At 37.5% G+C, this 19,366-nt stretch overlaps 1 protein-coding gene across 22 annotated transcripts in view; it reads left to right on the top strand.

Moving 5' to 3' along the window:
* Window positions 1-19,366, top strand: part of DLG2 (discs large MAGUK scaffold protein 2) — a 1,040,329-nt gene that overhangs the window by 818,152 nt on the left and 202,811 nt on the right. For all 22 annotated transcript variants that reach the window (XM_055801296.1, XM_055801300.1, XM_055801304.1 and 19 more), the window contains one exon: window positions 5,168-5,270. In XM_055801296.1, coding sequence (XP_055657271.1) covers window positions 5,168-5,270 — 103 coding nt within the window. The remainder of the gene's footprint in view (window positions 1-5,167; window positions 5,271-19,366) is intronic.

The raw sequence follows: 19,366 nt of genomic DNA, 5'->3' as shown, positions 1-19,366 counted from the left end.
ACCGTTGTGGGGGCAGCTGGGTGGAAAGTTTATGCCACCTGCTTGTGAGGAAAGTCTTCCTCAGGTGTATGTTCAGGGCAGATCAACCCTAATGTGTGTTTTCCCAATTTTCCCTGCCTTGCTGGAAGACTGTGCTTCCATCACCTAAGGGTTGATGCTATGCATTCTATTTCTAATCACTAAGCAGGGCTGCTGGAGAAGTGGCTCAGCTTTCCTCTTATCTCTTGTTAATGTGATTGAGAATACTTAAGTTGATGTGCAAAATTAAGGCAGATAAATAGGGTTCCTTGTATCTTCTCCAAATGCAAACAATGGCAATTCTGGATGTAAAGAGTTGTCTCTACTCAGACTTCTGTTTGCTTTTCCAGACACCAAAAGCTCTTCTTTTATGCGTTTAACAAACAAAAGAATTCAGCCACAACTTGAAAAATCTGCTGTATTGTTTCTTCCACGGTAAAAAAGTGCCTTTTCTTCACCATTTAATTAGTTGTGTAAAAACACTGTGCTATGTCAGTGATAATGCAAACAAGAAATGAAATTAAATCCTTTATGCTTCCTCCTCAGAGAAGGGGTGTGGTTTTCCTTACCTTTGCAATTCAACAAGACATTCCAAGTGTTCATGTAATCACCGTAGAAACACAGAATAAGGTAGCTTAAGTAAATAAATGGCTAAATAAAACAGATTATTCTGCTAGCCTCTATTTGAATGACCTACATAGGAATCATGCTCAAGCATTCCAACAGAAGACAACTGGACTGTAATAAGTCTTTAAGTGGCACTGTTCAGAATTGAACCAATTTGTGCTAATATGGGCTATTCAGATACTTTAAAGGGACTATAACTCTTCCAATTTTAGAAGAGTTCGATCTATCCAAACTATAAATCTTTCATTTAGATTATGATTCAGTATTTAATGAAGTAGATCATGCTCTACTTTGAGTTAATGAATGCAAAGGCAATTACTATAATTACTGTGAACTATAGTTTAATCTTTTTCTCCATTTCAGTTCAGTTTTGTCTGTAGTTTTAAACTATAATCTTCCATTGCAGCACTTCTCTTTGTAAGCTTTCTAACTGCTTTTTGCCACAGCATGCAGAAGAGACAGACATCTGTATAAGCTGGAGGCTCTTCTTATTTCCATTATGTCAAATTCATTTTGGAGTTAGGCATTTAGAAATTGTGCAGTCAAGTTCATTCTGGGCCAAGGCATCAGGATTGTGCAGTCAAGCTCAGAACATCAGTGCAACTTTTCTTATTGTGTAACACTTCTTAAAGGAAGCCAGCTCATCTAATGGGGGGCAGTGAGGGGGTGTGGAAGCAACAAAACACTTTTGATAGGTACCAAACTTTCCTGCACACACTTGCAACTTTGTCTGGGTTTTTACTGATTATTCTTAACATAAACTATGTTAAATGAATTGAAAGCAGTAACTGAAATCAGATTTAGCAATTTGCAATGAGATCATGTCAGGGAAAAATATCACCATGCACAATTGTTACAATTAAGACATTGTTTTGGAGGAAGAGACAGGACAGAGTATTATTTGTTTTAGTCTTGCAGAAACTTGTTCATTTTGCCCTGAAGGTAAGAATTTGATTATCATGTGTAAATTAATGGTGTCTTTCAACAAGATTTAATGTTGCTACATGAAAATGCTGTTTTTCAACTAGAAGGTTTGGGACTTGATTATATTTGCTTTTAAATATTGGGAAATAATATCCAGAAATCAAGTTAGCATCCTCTCTTCTTGTTCTTTAGAAAGTCAGACTAGGTTATAAACTCTTTCTAAATATAACAGCGGTTATTCTGCAGTGAGATTCTGTCAGGTATTGGTGAGCAAAATAGCATACGAACAGACTTCTAGCTACCTATTTGGCAATGACTGATTTCATTCTGAAGATGCAGCTGTGTATCTTCAAGAAGGAGATCACTATTTTGGCAACCTAGTGTAGTCAGTGTAGTCAGGTCGTTTACTTGTTCAACATTACTTAAGCTGTTTTGTCTAGCTTGTTTATCATCTTCATAAAAAATCCAGAAGATAGGATTGATCTCTGACATTTCTTTGCTTTGCTTTTTTAATTTGAGCCACTCAGGCCTGTAAGTACTCCTCAAGTGTCCATCCCCGCCTATATCCTAGCAGAATAGTGAACTTAATTTCAGATAAATTCACTCACTATAATGTGTTGTGTTTGCACCTTAGGCAATCGTTTCTTCCAGAATGAGCATGCAAAGGGCAGAAAGAAGTCAACTGCCATTTCAGTGGCTTCGTGTTGCTCTGTGGAAAAGTGAAAAATGTTTGTGTAACTTAACTTTGGTGGAATTCCTGTCTTATATTTATGTTTTTGATGCATTATTAGGATTTCAGTTATTAGATCACAAATAGATAGAACTATTGTTTGTCAGAGTAAACTTGTGGTTTCTTTATCCTTTCATGCATCCTCTTCTTTTATTTATAGATTTTTATGAATTGTTACTGGTTTTTAAAGCTTCATGTTCTGTTAACACAGCTCTTACAGACCACCACAATGTTTTGCTATATTGCTTAAGAGAGGCTTGTATTCACCTGAAGTCTACAGTCTTCAAGCTTAAGCCTAAACCAAAATACTGAGGGTTTTTTTCCCCCGCCTCGGACATTCCAATAATGACCAGGTGACATCATCCATATCCATCTCCCCAGCTCAGGAACTCAGGAATGTTCCTTTAAGCTTTTCTTCAGTTCATCTTATTGCTTCTTTCTCAGGACTCTCTCAAGGACTCCAGTTATGAAAGGGATAAACACATAGATAACAGTCCAGTTCTCTATTAAATTAAAGGTGACTTGGCTTCAAAATTGTCTTCTTCAGAGACACTGAATCAAGGCTGAGGTTTCCTTTATGGCATGGTACCTGCCTAAACTTAAAAATTCTGCTCAGACTTCCACAGTACCAAAGCTGTGACTGCAGTGCTGAGTTAATGAGTAATTGCAGTGTTGGTACAACTATGCTCGTGGCATTGCAGCATCAAGTCTCATAATACCATAGTTGAGTAAAGGTAGGGCGAAACAAGTCTTTCTTCCACAGCAGTAGCCTAAATTGTGCTCCTTTCAGGAAGCTTGTATTCTCCGCAGATGTTGCAAAATAAGTCCTAATTGCTATCATATTCTACTTTAGGTATGTTCAGTTTTGTGAATTAACATAGATTAGATTTTATGGCCTTGAAAGTTCTCCTTTGTTATTTTAGAATGCACTTAATTATTGCCTTCTAAGATACTACATTCCTAGACTGAATTTCAGCAAGTTTTTTTTCTAGGTGTCTATATTAGTCTTGCCATCCACCAAATTTGAGGTTTATGGTACACAACCTTGATGAAAGTGTATAAACCTTTGGCTCATTTTTCTGGAAAGCTTCTATCAGCCATTTTTACAACCATCCTTTTCAAACAGGAAAACAGGATAACTGAGAACTCTTGTGTTAGACAAATTATGAAGTTCATTATCTGAGCCCTATGCTCAGAATTTCTTTTCAGGAGCATTAGAGCATTACTTCTAAATAAAGATACTCACTTCCCTTTACACAATCTAGACAGAAATTTTAAAAACAACACAAACTTTGTGCAGTTCAGATGACAGAAATATTGTATCGTTATCAGAGCGCATCTATCAGCATATAACGCTTTGAAATATATGAGCCAAAGATGCTAATATATGGCAGTACCAAAACACTGAATTATTGTCACAGCTTAGCTTCAGATTGTCTGTATGATTGTAACAGCATGGGGATCCATACATACCTATTCTCATAAAGCATGTTAAATAGCTAAATGTGTTCCCAAATATATCATATTCTCTAAAATTATCTAAAGATGAGCCAGTTTCTAGATTTAATTGATCTAAATAAATGTATTCATAACAGTCTCAATAGCTGTTATTTGTAAAGTTATATGGAATTGAATTTATTTTTGTAAACCTTAAAAGCTACTAATATTTAAATAAAATAAAATTCTTGTTTTCAGTATGTGCTTAGCCATCTTGTGATAGTACTTGATAAAAATAAACACAAATGGTTGCTATGGCTGAGAATTTGGGGCTTGTGTTTGGGCTGTTTGCCTGTGAAATCTATGGCATTGTTCTCTTTCTTCCCCCTGCCCTTTATTTCCTTTCTTTTTTCTTTTGTTTTCTTGAGCAATCAGAAATGGATTTCTGTCCTGCTGAGGTTGTTCACATTTTGAAAGTTTCCTGTTCCTCACTGAAACATTATGAACTGGAAAAGTGTAGAGGTGAAGAGGAAAGACAGATAAATTATAAAGAAATAAGAAATCTCTCACACTTCAGTATAGCCAGACAGTAACACTCCCACTGGAAAGCAACGTCCAAGTTGCTGGAGCTGTTAATAATTCTATATATGAATTCTGTCTCTTCCTTGGAATGCTGCTGACAAAGCATGTAACATCACAAATACAAATCAAAAGGGTTCTGAAACTTCCCCTGAGTTTTAAGGGTGGATTCCCTACTTTATTCTACTCTGCTGTAGATCCACTGCTTAGGCAGCAAAAAAAATATAAAGTAAGAGGAAAGGTCTGTGGATGTCAAACAGGCAGAGGTGATGAAGCTGTATCAGATAGCAACTCCATTGCTGTCGTGTGCAAGACACAGGGTTTTTTCTAGGCAATAGGAGGAGGGGCTGCATGAAAAGAAAGCAACAGGTGGGGTTTCTGCTCTGGAAGTTGTCCAGCCAGCGGTTTTCATTAGAGATGCTCTATGTATCTCCAGGTTTCCGTGATGCTATAGACTGGCCTCGTGGAGATTGGCTGAAGGAGCAGTTTCCTTGCTTGCAATATTCTACACTGACCTTCAAGCACCAGAAAACAATTTATCTTTTGAATCTTATATGTTAAATGATAGTGATTGATGAAGAGATGACCAAAAATGTAAATTCACTAGAACAGGAAACCCCAAAAAGTAGTGGCCAGAGAATAGGCATGGATGAGCATAGGCAAACTACGGTGTGCACATCCTCATGGCCAGTCACAGGTAACATCCTCAGCCTTTTTGGTTTTTGTGCTTTCACTTTTGCTGCTGGGCAACGTGACCTTTACATTCATCAGATATTTTAAAAGAACACACTTCTGTCTTTCTATCTAATGTTAAACTACTCAGATCTGTTGTTGTTTGCATTCCTTCTGTAGGTGAATGGTATTGATCTTCGCGGTGCTACCCATGAGCAGGCTGCAGCTGCGCTAAAAGGAGCAGGGCAGACGGTAACAATCATAGCACAATACCAGCCGGAGGGTAAGCAAAATAATAAACTTAAAGACATATGGTAAAAGATAAGTACTTTAAAGCCACCCATTTAATAGGATGAGGCTGCTGTAGATAGTGCTTTTCCCAGCTATCATCAGAAGTCATCTGGAATGAAAATTTGAGTGGCAATTCTATCCCAAGAAAATGGCTGTATTTCTGTTACAGACTGTGCTTTTAGAAATATTTTATGCATCTGTAAGAACTATCCTTAAATGGGCATATAATAAGGCAGTAATCAACACTTAGTTAATCATATTATTTTCATTATTGCTCATTTTACATTCTTTTCTATTCTCCTACTGGACACAGATAGTGCAAAAGATAAGAATAAACAGAAACACTAGGTGGATCTGAAGTTGCTTCGGACAGTCAGATCAAAATTAAACAAAGATAAATGCTTCCTGCCAAATGCATAGGGTTTCCCATTAGTGCTTTTGGATGGTGTCCTTGTAACTCCAGGGCAATTAGACTATATTACAAGTACTCTACTGGAGAAAATGACAGCTTTATAAATAAAAGCATCAACAGGAAATTCAGAAAAATACAAGATATTTAAGGTGGAATGTAATCCCATCCAGCTTTTGGTGTCTAATATTTAGCTTTCTGGAATTTAAGCTAGTTTCAATGGGAAGAAGCAGGCATTGATTGACTTTAAGAGTCCAGGGTTAAGTGGCAGAACTTCTCATTGTCTGTGAGCTATGACCCAAATGACTACCTGAGGCTCTCAAGGAATTCATGAAAGGAAAATTACGTTCTGATAGGAAAGGTAACCTTCCTCCACAGTAGTTGTTACCGTGAAACTTCCCAGGTGAGCTCAGCGACTGCAGGTGTCTATGAAGACTTGCTGGCACCGTTTTATCAGTTTTCAGTAACTGTTTCTAGCTATGACCTGCCAACACAAGTTGTTGATTCTGCCTGATTGCGCCCAGCCTAGCACACATGTAGGTCTCAGGTGAAAGAAAACAGCTCTAATAACAGGTTCAGCTGGTCAGTTTTTCCAGAGACGCAGCAGGGATGAATTAGTACTGCCAGAATTTATCACACATGGTACCTTCTTTCATTTCTCTGGATCCTGATGCTAGCACACAAAAACAGCTGGTATTTTAGTTAAACTTGAAATTGTTCTTCAGATCTGTTATGCATCCATTTCTTGGTTTGTCTGCACTGAAGTCACCAAACAGAATAAATTAAGCTGTACTAAGAAATGGGCAGATGAGAGCAAATGAAATTGCAAGTGTCTAGTTAAATCAATGGAACATTAATATAAACATTCAAAAGTAATAATCAAAGTTATTTCAAAGGAAAAGTATTGAAATGCAACTCCATTTCAGATAGCTATCTGCAGTGGACTCTGAAGAAAACTATATTCGCATTAGTTCCAGCAGTCCTGTTTGCTGTCTGGCGATTTTATACTGCAATTTTCACTATGGTGTCTGAGCACTTGTAGCGATCACTGGCATTTCACAGTCATCCTATGCCATTGTTAATACACAAAAAATACATCGCTTGATGGATTTTTCCTGTTACAGTTGAACTTTCAGTTGACAGACTTTCCCCCTACATTTTGCCAGCTCTGTACTCTGTCAAATTCAGTTTTGGTGAACATGCAAATCAAATGATGCTGATGAAATCTATCACGGAATATATTGCATATTTATTCCATTTTTCCTGTAACACTGCTCCATTCACTGAAAACCCTGTTGAGGGCAGACTAGTCACAGCTGCGTGACTTGTCGGTGAAGCACAGCCAGATTCCTGTTCACCTAAAGGGTTCAAAACATACTGAGAAGAGCGGAGCTGGTGAAGAACAGGGTCTGAAAGTTAGACCTTTTTTAGGAAATGATTGAATCATTTAGAGCAGTGAGAGCATTTAGTAACTGTCCAGCCTGTGCTGTCTTACTGCTGAAGTATTTCATTTTAGTCTGAAATGCTGGTTGCTGCAAACTGCATAAATACAGATGTGAAATGAAGTATTTCTTTGTTAAAAAATTCCCAGCAACAAAGAAAGATGAAACAGTTTTAAAACAGTTATTTAAATAACCTTCACAGAGAATTATTTAAGGATTTACAGGTCACACAGAAAGACAAACACACTGTATCAGCATAAACATTTATTTTATTTCCTGCAGAATCCTTTTTGTCCTTTCTCTATAATTTATACCTTATTTACCTTTTAATTATTTATTTAAGTTTATATTATATATAACAGAAACACTTGTTTCCCATCTATTGGAATGTAGTCATAAGATACCATCTTAAAACCATACGTGTGTGCTTCCCTCAAGGGGTCCTCACTTCAAAATGCTTCCAGAACTAGTAAAGTACATAAGCAGAGGTATGTAGCTGAATTTTTCCATTTTCATACTGGAAGCTCTGAGTTGTTGTTACTACAACTTCAGGTTTTGGGGGGAAGATCCAAGAACAGCCACTGCAAAGGTTAACCAGTAACTTTTCAAAAACCTTTTCCAGATTATTAAGCCTTTAGATGTTGTTGCGAAGAAAAACATTCGATTAAACTTTTAGCTATTGGTATTTCAGGTATTAAGGGATAATGATGTAAGTACTAGTCAATACTATAAGCCAGCTGATGATTAGCAATTAAAATTATTAGTAGAAAAACCTTATGTTCCAATAATTTAGATTGCGCTGTAAAGAAAAAACTTACAACACACTTATCTTGGCAATGTCTCAAAAATTAAATAATATACATTACTGTGGGAAGAACATGAGGTGAGTACTACAGAAACAGCTTTCAAATTGAAACTTTCCCTTTCCTTGTTTCAAACAGTCAGAAGTTCGTCTAAGCCTTGTATGAACTCTGCTCATGTTTATGTGTACACACTTGGCAGCAAATCTCATGAGAATGGCAACTCCTGCAAAAAAAATCTAGTGCTTGCTATCAATTTGAATAGCTTTTCTTCATAATATTATGGCACTTTGTTTTCTCATCCTGTCTGGAGTAACCAAATGCAGAGACTAGCTCAGATAAAACAGAATAGCATCACAAATTGTTTTGAATGCTGTCAGACTTGTGGTTGGTGATGGTGCTTATCTGAACCACACTGCCTGTCCCTTAGATGAAAGTGGTCTTGGAAATAGAAAATTCTGTAAAGGAGCACAGATACAGTGAACAAAGGGATAATGGAAGATATAAATAGTGATTTCTTGAGAGGGAGGTGAATGGAAATGCAGGGGATAGCACGAGGAATGGAGAACAGCTCCTCAGCTCTTCTCCTCCTCAGTCCCCGTTTTCCTCGTGTACATTCACCATCTTTATTTCCTTCATCTCTCTGAGAACTAAAAGAGAAAGAAGAGGTATGAAAATCGAAACAAGAAATGCAAATTCTGTGAACAAAAATACATAAAGATTAGTAGGAGCAAGAGGAAAACAGATCACAGAGTTTAAAAAAATCAGAGCTCAACAGTGAGAGGGTATGTTTGTACCCTTAGGAACAGCAGCCATCCCTCTGGGCTGTTAGAGTCATTCCTGACTTTTATTCTAAAACCTGAAAATAAGCTGTGTACTCTGTATTATCTATGCATGTATTCTGTAAATAGAGCTCAAGTAAGATTAAGCATCATGATCTCTAACAATCATTGTGGATGTAGTTCATATGGAGGTTTATGCACATATTCCAAGTACACTAGCCATCCCACAGGCTTCAGAAAGATGGCTTTTTGTGTTCATGTGCAGCTCACGTCTTCTGCACATGGCTGAAATGAAATTAAAGGGAATTTAAGGACCAAAGCCTACTTAGAACAACCTTAGAAGAGAAACTGGTCGCTTATATTTAGCTTTGCTTTCCAATTTTTAATACTCTTGGAAACATTTTAACTCTCCCCATAGCTTAGCAGCTCTCAGATCTCTTTTAAAACATTGCTAAAATATGGAGCTAGTGAGGGGGCCCTTCTCTTCTGCAAAATAAAAACCTGGGTCTGGGAAATAATCTTGGGGTGGAAGACTGTGTTTCTATTAAAAATTTAATTAGAAAATAAAATGGGAATATATACCACATAGGGAAACACTTTTTACACTTCCAGGTTTTTATGCTGGACATATTTTGATTTTAATAACAGTTGGAAATTAAAGCCCAGTGTGGAAGGAGTTAAGAAAAAAAAAAACATTTTGTCAGTGAAACTGAAATATACGTTCAAAGGAAAGTGAACTTTGGTTGAAACAGTGACAATTTGTCCTGAAAGGCACAGCTTGGGAGCAGGGGTAGACAGAATACTGGGCTCCTAATGAAGCTGCTGCAAAACTTTATTGCACATTTTAGTCCCAAATGCTCATGTCCCTTCCCCCTGGAGCAGCGTGGAAGGGTAGAACATAGCCCTAAGACTTTTACAAAACATTCGGTGTCAGTGGTCTGCAAACTGCCTTGTGCTGCATTGCAGTGCCTCTGCAGCTATTCCCTCACAACAGCACCTACAAAACTGTTATACCACCCAGAAGTTTCATGTGCTTTAAATCTTTCAAGCCGGTCAATTAAATTGCTTTCTTACCAGCTTGCATATAGGGATTGATTAGAGATTGATTAGAGATTGATTAGAGATTGATTAGACCGGCTGATGAGGAGGAGGTCAAAAAGTTGTTAACAGCGAGAGAATTTCTGCTTGATCACCTTTTGAGAATTAGCTGCTTGCTCGGAGCCTCGGTGCCTACTGTGCGGTGAGTAGCTGAGTTGCAGTTGGAGAAAGAGCATCAGGCAGAGAGGTGCTGTGGTGGGCAGTGTCTTTGCAGACATGAGCTAAGGAAATTATCAGAGGGCTGCACCTCCAGTTACAAGCATCTCATGGCAGCTGTGGTACTGAATTCACTTGTTCATTCTTTTGCTCCTGGGTCTGGGAGGCTGGCATCGTGCACAGTGACAGACCGAACTTCCATAAGCAGCATCCACTTTTATGGAAGTACTCTTTGTCTTACACGTTTGCCTGACCTACTAATGCACGAGATCTGCTTTTTTTAAAAGTATCAGAGCAAAAATCCAGGGATTACTTTCTCGGGTCTGTCCCTGAACAGTCATGGATACTTTTTAGCTCTTTTCCCCCATCTCATTCCCTGTACAAACTCTTGTCTCTTGTTTTGGTACAACAGTCACATATATTCCTGAGATGTTTAACCTATCCAGATGCTGTGGGAATAAAGTAGATGCAAAATATATGGGAAAAATAAGTAATTGTATTTGTTCATTTTTGTTGAGGTCACTTCTATACTTTGAAATGTGAATACTCATCTTAAAGGCTGCTTTTCCCAGCTGTTGAAAATCAATGTAGCTTAATTACTTGGATAAAGTTGCATTGCAGCAGGTGGCTTTCATCTGGAAGCCACTGTATCCAATTGCCAAAGAATGCAAGATATTAAGGTTGCATTTCATGCGTGTGTATTAAAGCATATAAAATAATCTTGGAATGGCCAAGCTGGATCAAAGTGGACCAAAATGGACCAAAGGCCCATTTGCTGAGGATCCTGTTTCCAACAGTGGTCAACAGCTTAGGGAAAAAAGAAAGAACATAACAAGCACTGAATATGTCCTACTGACCAGAGGGGGTTGAAAAATCCTCTCCTTGTCCTCAACTGGAAGATATCACCACTGTGAAGATTAATAAAAGCTAAAAACAGTTTAGAGGTATGTTTCATAGATTGTCCTGCTGAAGTTTAGTGAGTGAGTTGTACTGAGAAATTTGCTGCATTTTTTAAAGTTAGGAAAAGTGAGAAGGAAGGAGTAATATAAATGAGAAACCTTGATATTACGGCAGTATTATGGTAGTATCTTTTGTTTTCCTATATTAGAGTATTTTTTTTTTAACTTACCACCACCAGATAAGATGTGTTGTTCCAAAACCAGAGAAGTTTTTATTTCAGATCCTAATTTATTGATAGTAGTTTATAATGCACCAAAATTCTCCTGTGTAGGAGACAAGGACTGCAGTCTCATTCAGATAGCAAAAACAAAGGCTAATTTTTTCTTTTCTTTTTTTTACCTTTTTTTTACAGTGGCATCTCCAACTCTACTGTTTCCTTATTTGCTGATAAAGTTTTTTTAATAAGTTACAGAAAAGTAAATTGTTTTCTCTAGCTGATTCAATGTCAGGCCTATGCCTCCCCTGCTTGTCCATGAAGTGCTCATTGAGGAGGGGTTAGCCAGACTGCAGATGATGCTGTCAAAATTAGTCCTCTGGCTTCTAATAACATGTTTTGCTTCAGTGGAAGTGCAGAAGTTCACCAAGCAGCAAATTGCTTCTTTGTTGCACAGATTTCTGTATAAATTAAGGTGTTTAACAGCACTGTGTGGCTGCAATACACAACTTCATGTAAGGCACTAAATCATGCCGAATGATATTTGTGTGCGCAAAGCTAAAACTCTGGCACTTAAATTAATCCTTCAGTGCTCCAGGTTATGGCAGCAGTTAATGTACATGGTTATATGTTGAGGCTGGTATTTGTTGTTTTTCTTTCTTTTGATCTAGTAAATGTGACTTTAGTACCCTTAGGACAAGTGCAGCAGTTGCCAAGGCAGTACCCCACTTGTCCGCTCATGTAAGATCCTTACCTTTAGTAGCGCTTTTGAGCTTCTGCTTACTGCATACTATTTAGAATATACTGCTTTTATTTTTACATTGTTGGAGCAAAGTCTTCAACTTTATAGTTTCATTGCAAACTTCACACTAGATTTACTTCAAGTAAAAAAAAAAAAAAAAAACCAGCCAAAAAAAGGAAAAGCCAAATCCGTATTTTCATTGTAAAAATCTCCTGATCTCCTGTCAAATTATTTTCTCTTATCACATTTCCTTTCTGTTTGCCTGAGCTGTCCTCAGCATGGCTTCCACTCTACTGCAAATTAGTTCTGGTCCCTAAGTGACTCTGCCTGTGTACATGGGCACTGCCCCAGCATGGACAGGTATTTCTGGGGCTCTTGAGGTGCCACAGTGGAAGAAGCACCAGAGATTACAAATGTTCTTTTAAAGTCAAACCTTCATAGGGTTCTCCTAAGTCACAAAAGGTTATATTTTAATTCCACTGTTAAATGTAAAGATCACGTTCCCAGTTGAGTTACTTAGTGTAATTCATCCAGCACTGAATATTTTATAAAAAGCAGATTTTTTTTCCTTATCTAAAATAGCCAGCAAACCTCATGCATGAAACAAGTTATGGCTTTGATAGATTTTCTTAATTTTTTTTTTTTACAGATTAGTTTTTGTTTCATGTAGTCATCCTAGTCTGTTAGACTATTTGCTGTTTCCTTACAGACTCTTGAGCTTTCTCAGTTCCCATTTTCATAAATGTTTCAGTTTAAGTACTTATTTTGTCATTCAGTATATTTAAGCTCTTGTTTCTATCAACAGACTTTAAACTTTCTTAAGTGGTGTATTCTTCCATAAAGTTGTCAGTGTCAACTGTAGGAAATTGTGCAGGAAAATAATTTTCTTTTAAAACTGTCTTGTCTTCTTTTCATTTTAAACATGGTAACATGAAGTTATGTGTTGGGGTTTTTCTGCAATTTTTTCTTTGACCTTCAGTTATAGTGCAGGTCCTGTTTAGTATTTTTGTTGTTCGTATACTGCCTTCTCTGCTTAATTATATTTACATATACAAAGGAAAAGGTGTATCTGTTAAATCCTCCTGCTGAAGCTTATTAATTGTGTTTCTTTGGCAATTTATTAATTACAGTTTAGTAATTTCCTCTTTTTACTGTTTTGTTAAGGTAATCATGCATAAGTCTCATTGGGAATACAAATAGAGAGTTGATTTTCTTTTGCAACAGCTGTTACATTTGCAGCTGCTAATTTAACTATTAAGTATGGGCTACAAATTCTTCCCCCTTTTCTAAAATAAGTTTCACTTGTGGCTTTGCCCTTCCATGACAGCTTTTTCAGAAAACAAGACCTTCTAACAACGGAAAAGACATGTATGGATTTGTGTACTATTCCTTTAGTAGTGCTGTAATAGGAAAAACAGTTTTGCAAGTGCACTAATACCACAGGAATAGTTTCTCCTTTTAATTAATACCTTGGGTTTATATCTTTGGCAATAGAGGAACATTCACAACCATGTGTTTGAGTCTCACCGTAGCAGAAGGAATGGGGAGCTGCAGTTGGGAGTGTGCTGCTGAGTTAGCAGGGAGCAGCCCAAGGATAATTTGCTTTAGAACAGAGGAAAATCTTGACATTATTTCTGAAACCATTTCAGTGTTTCTTTCTTCTCTCTCTCTCTTCCTTTTCTCAATTTCTAATTGTGCTTTACATCTGGAAAAAAATGCATTACATGCTAAAGACCTGTTGTGTTTACTTTCTTTTTTACATTTTAAGCAATAAATTTTACCAAAAATTCTACTATTTTAATTCTTTCATGCTGATATCATTTCATACATCATATGATTCCAGAAGCTCATATATATTTCCAACGATTTACTTTCAAAGGTGCTTGCTTTTGTTTCTTATTGATTTTTGTACTTTGCAAAGATACAGTTTGTTTCTATGTTGCGTTGCTTTTTAGTTACCTTCAGTATCAGGGTTTTTCTTCCTTCTTACAGTTAGTATATGTTTGTTCTATTTTGTTGCTACTGTTTTTCCTAGTCTTCATGATAACTTACACAACTTCAAATTTAGAGGCTCTTATGGTACTTTGAAACTGGTCCTGTGTGATTGAGTCTATCAAAGGTACTGAGGACTTTTCAGAAAAATATTTTTTAATCCAAACAGTTTAACATGTTTTATTTTAATGGAGTTCAGAAGCTCACTAGAAACCTGGCTTTCTCTGCCTTCAGGTGAATTACTTTATATAGAGACACAATTAAAAATACAGAGCAGTCCATGAACTGGATGAAATTGCACAATACATTCAATATTACTGACAGTCATGTGCTTAAACTAATACTAAAATATAAGTCCTGTGCAATCCCTGTGTGTTCAGCTTATGTCCCCAGAGAATATGAATACTAAAGATTTAAGCTTTATCTGCAGTAGTTCATGTAAAAATACTGAGCAAGCAAAATGTTTTGGTTTGAAATTAAAAGTATATTCTCCTGGGGTTTCCTAGGGAACTGCTGTTGAAGCTGTTAAAAAGAAAAAAAAAAAATAAAAAAAAGAAAAGGAAAACAAAAAAAAGAAGTATGGCTTTCAAATCCCTCCTGTAAAGTCAAGGTGCATTTGCTTCAGTGTTTAGTTAGAAAGAGACAAATTGAAGAGTGAAGTTCTGGTGTCATTTGCTCTGCTTGCAAAATATCAACAAAAGCAAAAGAGCAACTATAAGAGAGACTCAAGATCCATAATGTGAAGGAATAAAAGTTTCCCAAAGGATGTGGGGAATATAGCCTGCTTCTGGAGATGTCACACTGAGGAAAGACAGCAAGCCTGACATAAAGTGACAGCTGTTACAGTAGCATTGCTAAATATCACAGGAGGCGACGGCATATGGGGGATTTTCTTGGCCCGGTGCTGTGGCTGCTGTCAGCACAGAATTCACAGAGAGGTCAATGCAAGTGTTAGGGACAGCCTTTCCCAATTCATATTTTTAAAGTTTATAGTTCTTGACATGTAGAGGGATTTTCTTTCAATTTTATTACAGAGCTAGGCAAATACAAACTAAGAAAATTTTTGGTGGTTTGGTTTTTTTTGTTTTGTTTTGTTTTTTTACTCTGAAGGAGGCTCTTGCCTAAGCTGGTTGCCCAGGGTCTCTCAGTGGGGAGACATAAGCCTCGCTGAGCTCGTTCAGCCTTTTTCTGGATGAGATGCAACTCTTCTCACTGGCTATAGAGGGGACTTCAGTGGCTAACGGAGGCTGGATGGGCAAAGCTAAGGCCAGGTGAATTAGCCTCTTCTGGTGTCCCTGGGACGTTGCTACTAGGAAAGTGCTGAGCAGGTAGGTGGAGTTGCTTTCCCCAGCTCCCCAGGTGAACTCCTAACGAAGCCAGAAATAAATCCTTTGAGCCCTATGCCTTTAGTTAGACACCTTCTCTCAGAAATAATTCCTGAAGCAAGTTAGTACAGTGATTGTTATGATGGAGGGAGGAAAAAGTGGGAAAAATCTCAGACAACATAAAGTTGTGATTCCAGTAGAAAACCAACAAAATTAAGAGATTCAAGGGAAGATAGGAGGTTTCAAGATTATTTACTTGTAACTTGAATTTTAGGTAAATTGATTGGTTGGTTTGAATTTATTACCTATAGGTAAGAATGATGGCAGCTCCTAAGAAATAAATAATGAAGCATGCACTATTTAAACAGAGAGGGACAAAGAGGTAAAGGGCAGATCTATTCTCAGGTGTTCCTGAGCACTGCACTTCATGCACAACTTTTTAAAGGACTTCACTTACAACCGTGAATAGTTACCCTATTCGTTTTTTTGACAGGCTTGTTTGTTTGTTTGTTTTTTAATACCCTATGTTGGTTTGTATCCCTTCCTAACTCCGATCTCCACTGGCTGAGAGTGGCAACAAAAGGGTAGTTTAGTGAAAGTATAAATACTGATTTGGGGTGTACTTAATGGGTAGGTGACCATGTCATTATGAAGAATAGGAATACTGTTGGGTAGACCTTTATGCACACTCTCACACACACACACATGTGCACACACACACACAGCCATTGGAAATTGGAATTTGGGATCCACAGGGACAGATTTTAAGAGCCCCATGGGATGCCTGCAATAGATGTCTTCACAGCTGTCATATGCCACGCATTCTTAGACCCTAAGTGTGTGTGATGAAGTAAGTTATACAGTATCAGATCGCACACTAAGCTGTGCCCGAGATAAAACTATTTTTCAGTGAGTCAGTTCAATGCTTCTGAAAATCTTCACTACTGAGCTGCTTCTGCAATAAATTCCCTTTTTTCCATGATGTTGATCTACGTCATTCTTTCTTACATTACTTTCTTTTTCGTGGGTCTTAACCTGGCAGTTGACAAGAGAAATCAGAATCAGATTTTGACTTCATTGTCAGTCTCAATACTTAACTACAGACTCATTGAAAATACCTAATTAACTCCAGAATCATTGAAAGAATGTCATATGTCATGTCAGCCTCAAAAAAACCTTCTGCTTAATAGTAATTTTGAATACAAAAACATTTTACGTGATAGATGAGTGCACTGAAGATACATACTAGCTTTGATTTTATCCTCTCTCACCTATATGGGTTACCATATAATGGCTTCATTAGAGACTTAAGTGAAAGTTGAAGTAAATGGAATAATCCTTTAAAATTAATATTAACCATACTTCAGTGTGAAGAAGCCTTTAAAGATATAACACCATTTATCTAGAAAGTAAAAATTTCCATATATTTTAACCTGAGGATCCATCTTCTTTTAGAATCTCTAATATCTACTGAACATAAGTAATTTTTTCCCCTGCTTTCAGGGTTGAAGGTGGTTTCAAGGATATAGATTAGTATTTTCTAAGCCAGGTGCTCAAAGTTAAACTCTGAAATAGAAATATCCTGATCTTCTGCACTGGTGAATTATGTGAATGATCATTTCTCTTAAAGTTCAGTTTATTCATATTTTGTACCTTAAACATGGAAGTCTGGCATTAGTCACCTGTTCTGGAGAGTTTGTTATTAGACATCTTGAAATACTTTCTAGTGACTTTCTAATTCCCTTTGCAGTTTGCAAGGGAAACATGAGATTAACCCAAGTAATCATTACTAGTTTTAGCACATAACATATTGCATATTTGCTTTAAAATTGTTTACAGACAATAGCTCAGAATTACGCAGAAATGTCAAACTGATCAGCTGCTTTTCAAACCTTGCTACTCAGCATCTGAGGTTTTCTTTCTGCGGTGATAAACTACACAATGTAGATCAGGGCAGGTCTTGCCTTGTGGATGGTAGGGTCCATCCCCACCAGGACTTTAAAAAACTTGCTAAAAACATTCTTTGTTGTTCTGTGGTAATAGTGACCTGTATCAAGTTTCCATGTATATGCACATCACAGAGCCCTCATGCATTTGCAGTGCCATGCCTGAGTCTCCCTTCCCTCTTGTGCCAAGCATGGACAGCCCATGGGGGAGCACGCACAGGGGCTGACAGACACTGGTTGCCAAGAACTGATTTTCTTCATTTGCTTTTGCACCACTCTGGGCACCAATGGAAACAAAATGTATATGAAAATGGGTCTGCAAAGTTGCCCTCAGTAAGGATTTTGCTGGCTATGCCCTGACTTGCGGGACAGCCATGTGGCAATGGGGCCTGAGCATGAAACAGGGACGGAGGAGGGAGCTGCAAGAGCTCTGATACTCGAGTTTTCTGTGATTTCATTTGGGAAGTGAGCTGAAGGTTTGTTGTACAGCTGGGTTAAAGGGTTTTTTTGTGTGCATCTGTGTCCATATTTTTCAATATTGTTCTTTTAAACCTCTGTTGTTTTACACATATATGTGTGAGTTTGTGCAAAATTTTGTCTGGAGATCCCCACCACCTAGACCATTTAAGCAGGTTCTGATATAAATTATCAAAGCTAGGTCTGGGTAAGAGCGGTCTGCCTACATGGCCTGGAGGGTAACACACAGATAAGTACTCTAGCTTGTGTCCCAAGAGTAATGTAGCTGCATTACCTTTTCCTGCAAGTATATGTCCTGCATCTCTGCTAGATGCTCTGAATTTTGCACCTATCTTAGAAATTCAGCCTCTTTAGAAAGGAAGACAGCTCACTGTAAGGTAAGTATCTATTTTATGATGGGTTGCTAGTTATCCTTCCCAGCGGTTTGTAAACCTGTCTCAATATTTACCACTGAGAGAATTCACATTTTTATCATTCTCAGGTTGCAAAAATGTAAAAGTATGTTGTCTGTGGTTACAAAAAATCAGAAGCAAAGTGTAAGAAAGGGGTGATAGTGTTGGGAAAGAGAACACTGGAGTTCTGACAGTCAGCATGTACTGATCGTCTCTTTGACTTTGCATAACTCTCTTCTGATTATTTTGTTAACCAATGCAGCCACTCGTAAGGTTTGGAAAAGTATATTATGGATTAGCCAGGAATCGTGTTTTGAAAGTATAGAGAGCAATATAAGTGCTAGTTATTGTACAGAAAGTGTCAATGTTAGGAGTCAACCTGCATTGGAATAAAGAATTCATAAGTTAATGTCATTACAAACTTTATATATTTAGCATTGTTATCAAGTAACCCAAATAGAGGAGAAGTATCTGCAGCATGATGGAAACAAATGCTGTAAAAGGAAACACTGAGTATCTTGAGCATCTGCCTTATTCTGTCTTGTTTGTGAATTCACCATAAATAATTTCAATTAAAAGAGATAAAATGACAACAGTTATGTCTTATAAGTGGCTGTATGAAATGAGTTTGAAGCACTGGGAATGAAGCATCATTGGTTCTGGGCTAAAGGAACTGCAGTCTAGCCTGTGGATGGGGGCTGGGCTGGCCAGAGCCTGGGTTTCACCTCCAAGCTGTTTTCAAAGCAATTAGAAGTGTGATCGTCTGTTTTCTGTTTAAATCCTTTCATGATGGAAATCTATGGAGTTTTACTAAATGGACTTTTTCACAAATTCAGCTGGTTTCCATGGAAATTTTCCTCTGTCAAATGAAACATCGCGCTTGAAAATCACAGGAATTCAGAAAAAGTCCAAATTATTTCCATTTTAAAGTGCTTTTGTGCTATCTTATGATTTAGACAGTTTGGGTACCTCATCTCCACACTTTCTGCTCCTCGGTTTGTGGCCACTTCTCCCAGGGTATCCCCTGGACAGGAGCTCTTAAGGTGACTCACTTCTTGGCCTTGGGAGTAGAGTAAAAGTGTAGGAGTGCAACATAACTATTTTCCAAATAAGAATATTTTTGGTTGAGGGCCAAAAATATAACCATTGTAGGAGGAGTAAGGGAGAGAAACCAGTTCTGGTAAACTGGCACTTCTGAAAAAGAGGTACAGGTTACTGCCATCATGAAACAAGTTGACTTTGTGTTAAGTTTATGTTACTTTTTAAGTTGTATTTCATTTCCAGACGTCCTGCTCTTGGAAAGATCTTTCTGTGATGTTTCAAAATAAGCCCGTAGGTGTCTTAGAGAGGCATGGAAAAATCTGGGAGTGTGTAGAAAGTAAACAATATTACAAGTGTTAGGCTTGACCATAA

Source organism: Falco peregrinus, chromosome 4 (assembly GCF_023634155.1).
Source record: "Falco peregrinus isolate bFalPer1 chromosome 4, bFalPer1.pri, whole genome shotgun sequence".
Lineage (NCBI taxonomy): Eukaryota > Metazoa > Chordata > Aves > Falconiformes > Falconidae > Falco > Falco peregrinus.
The sequence above is the reverse complement of the archived record's forward strand: the minus strand, read 5'-3'. Positions and strand labels throughout refer to the sequence as shown.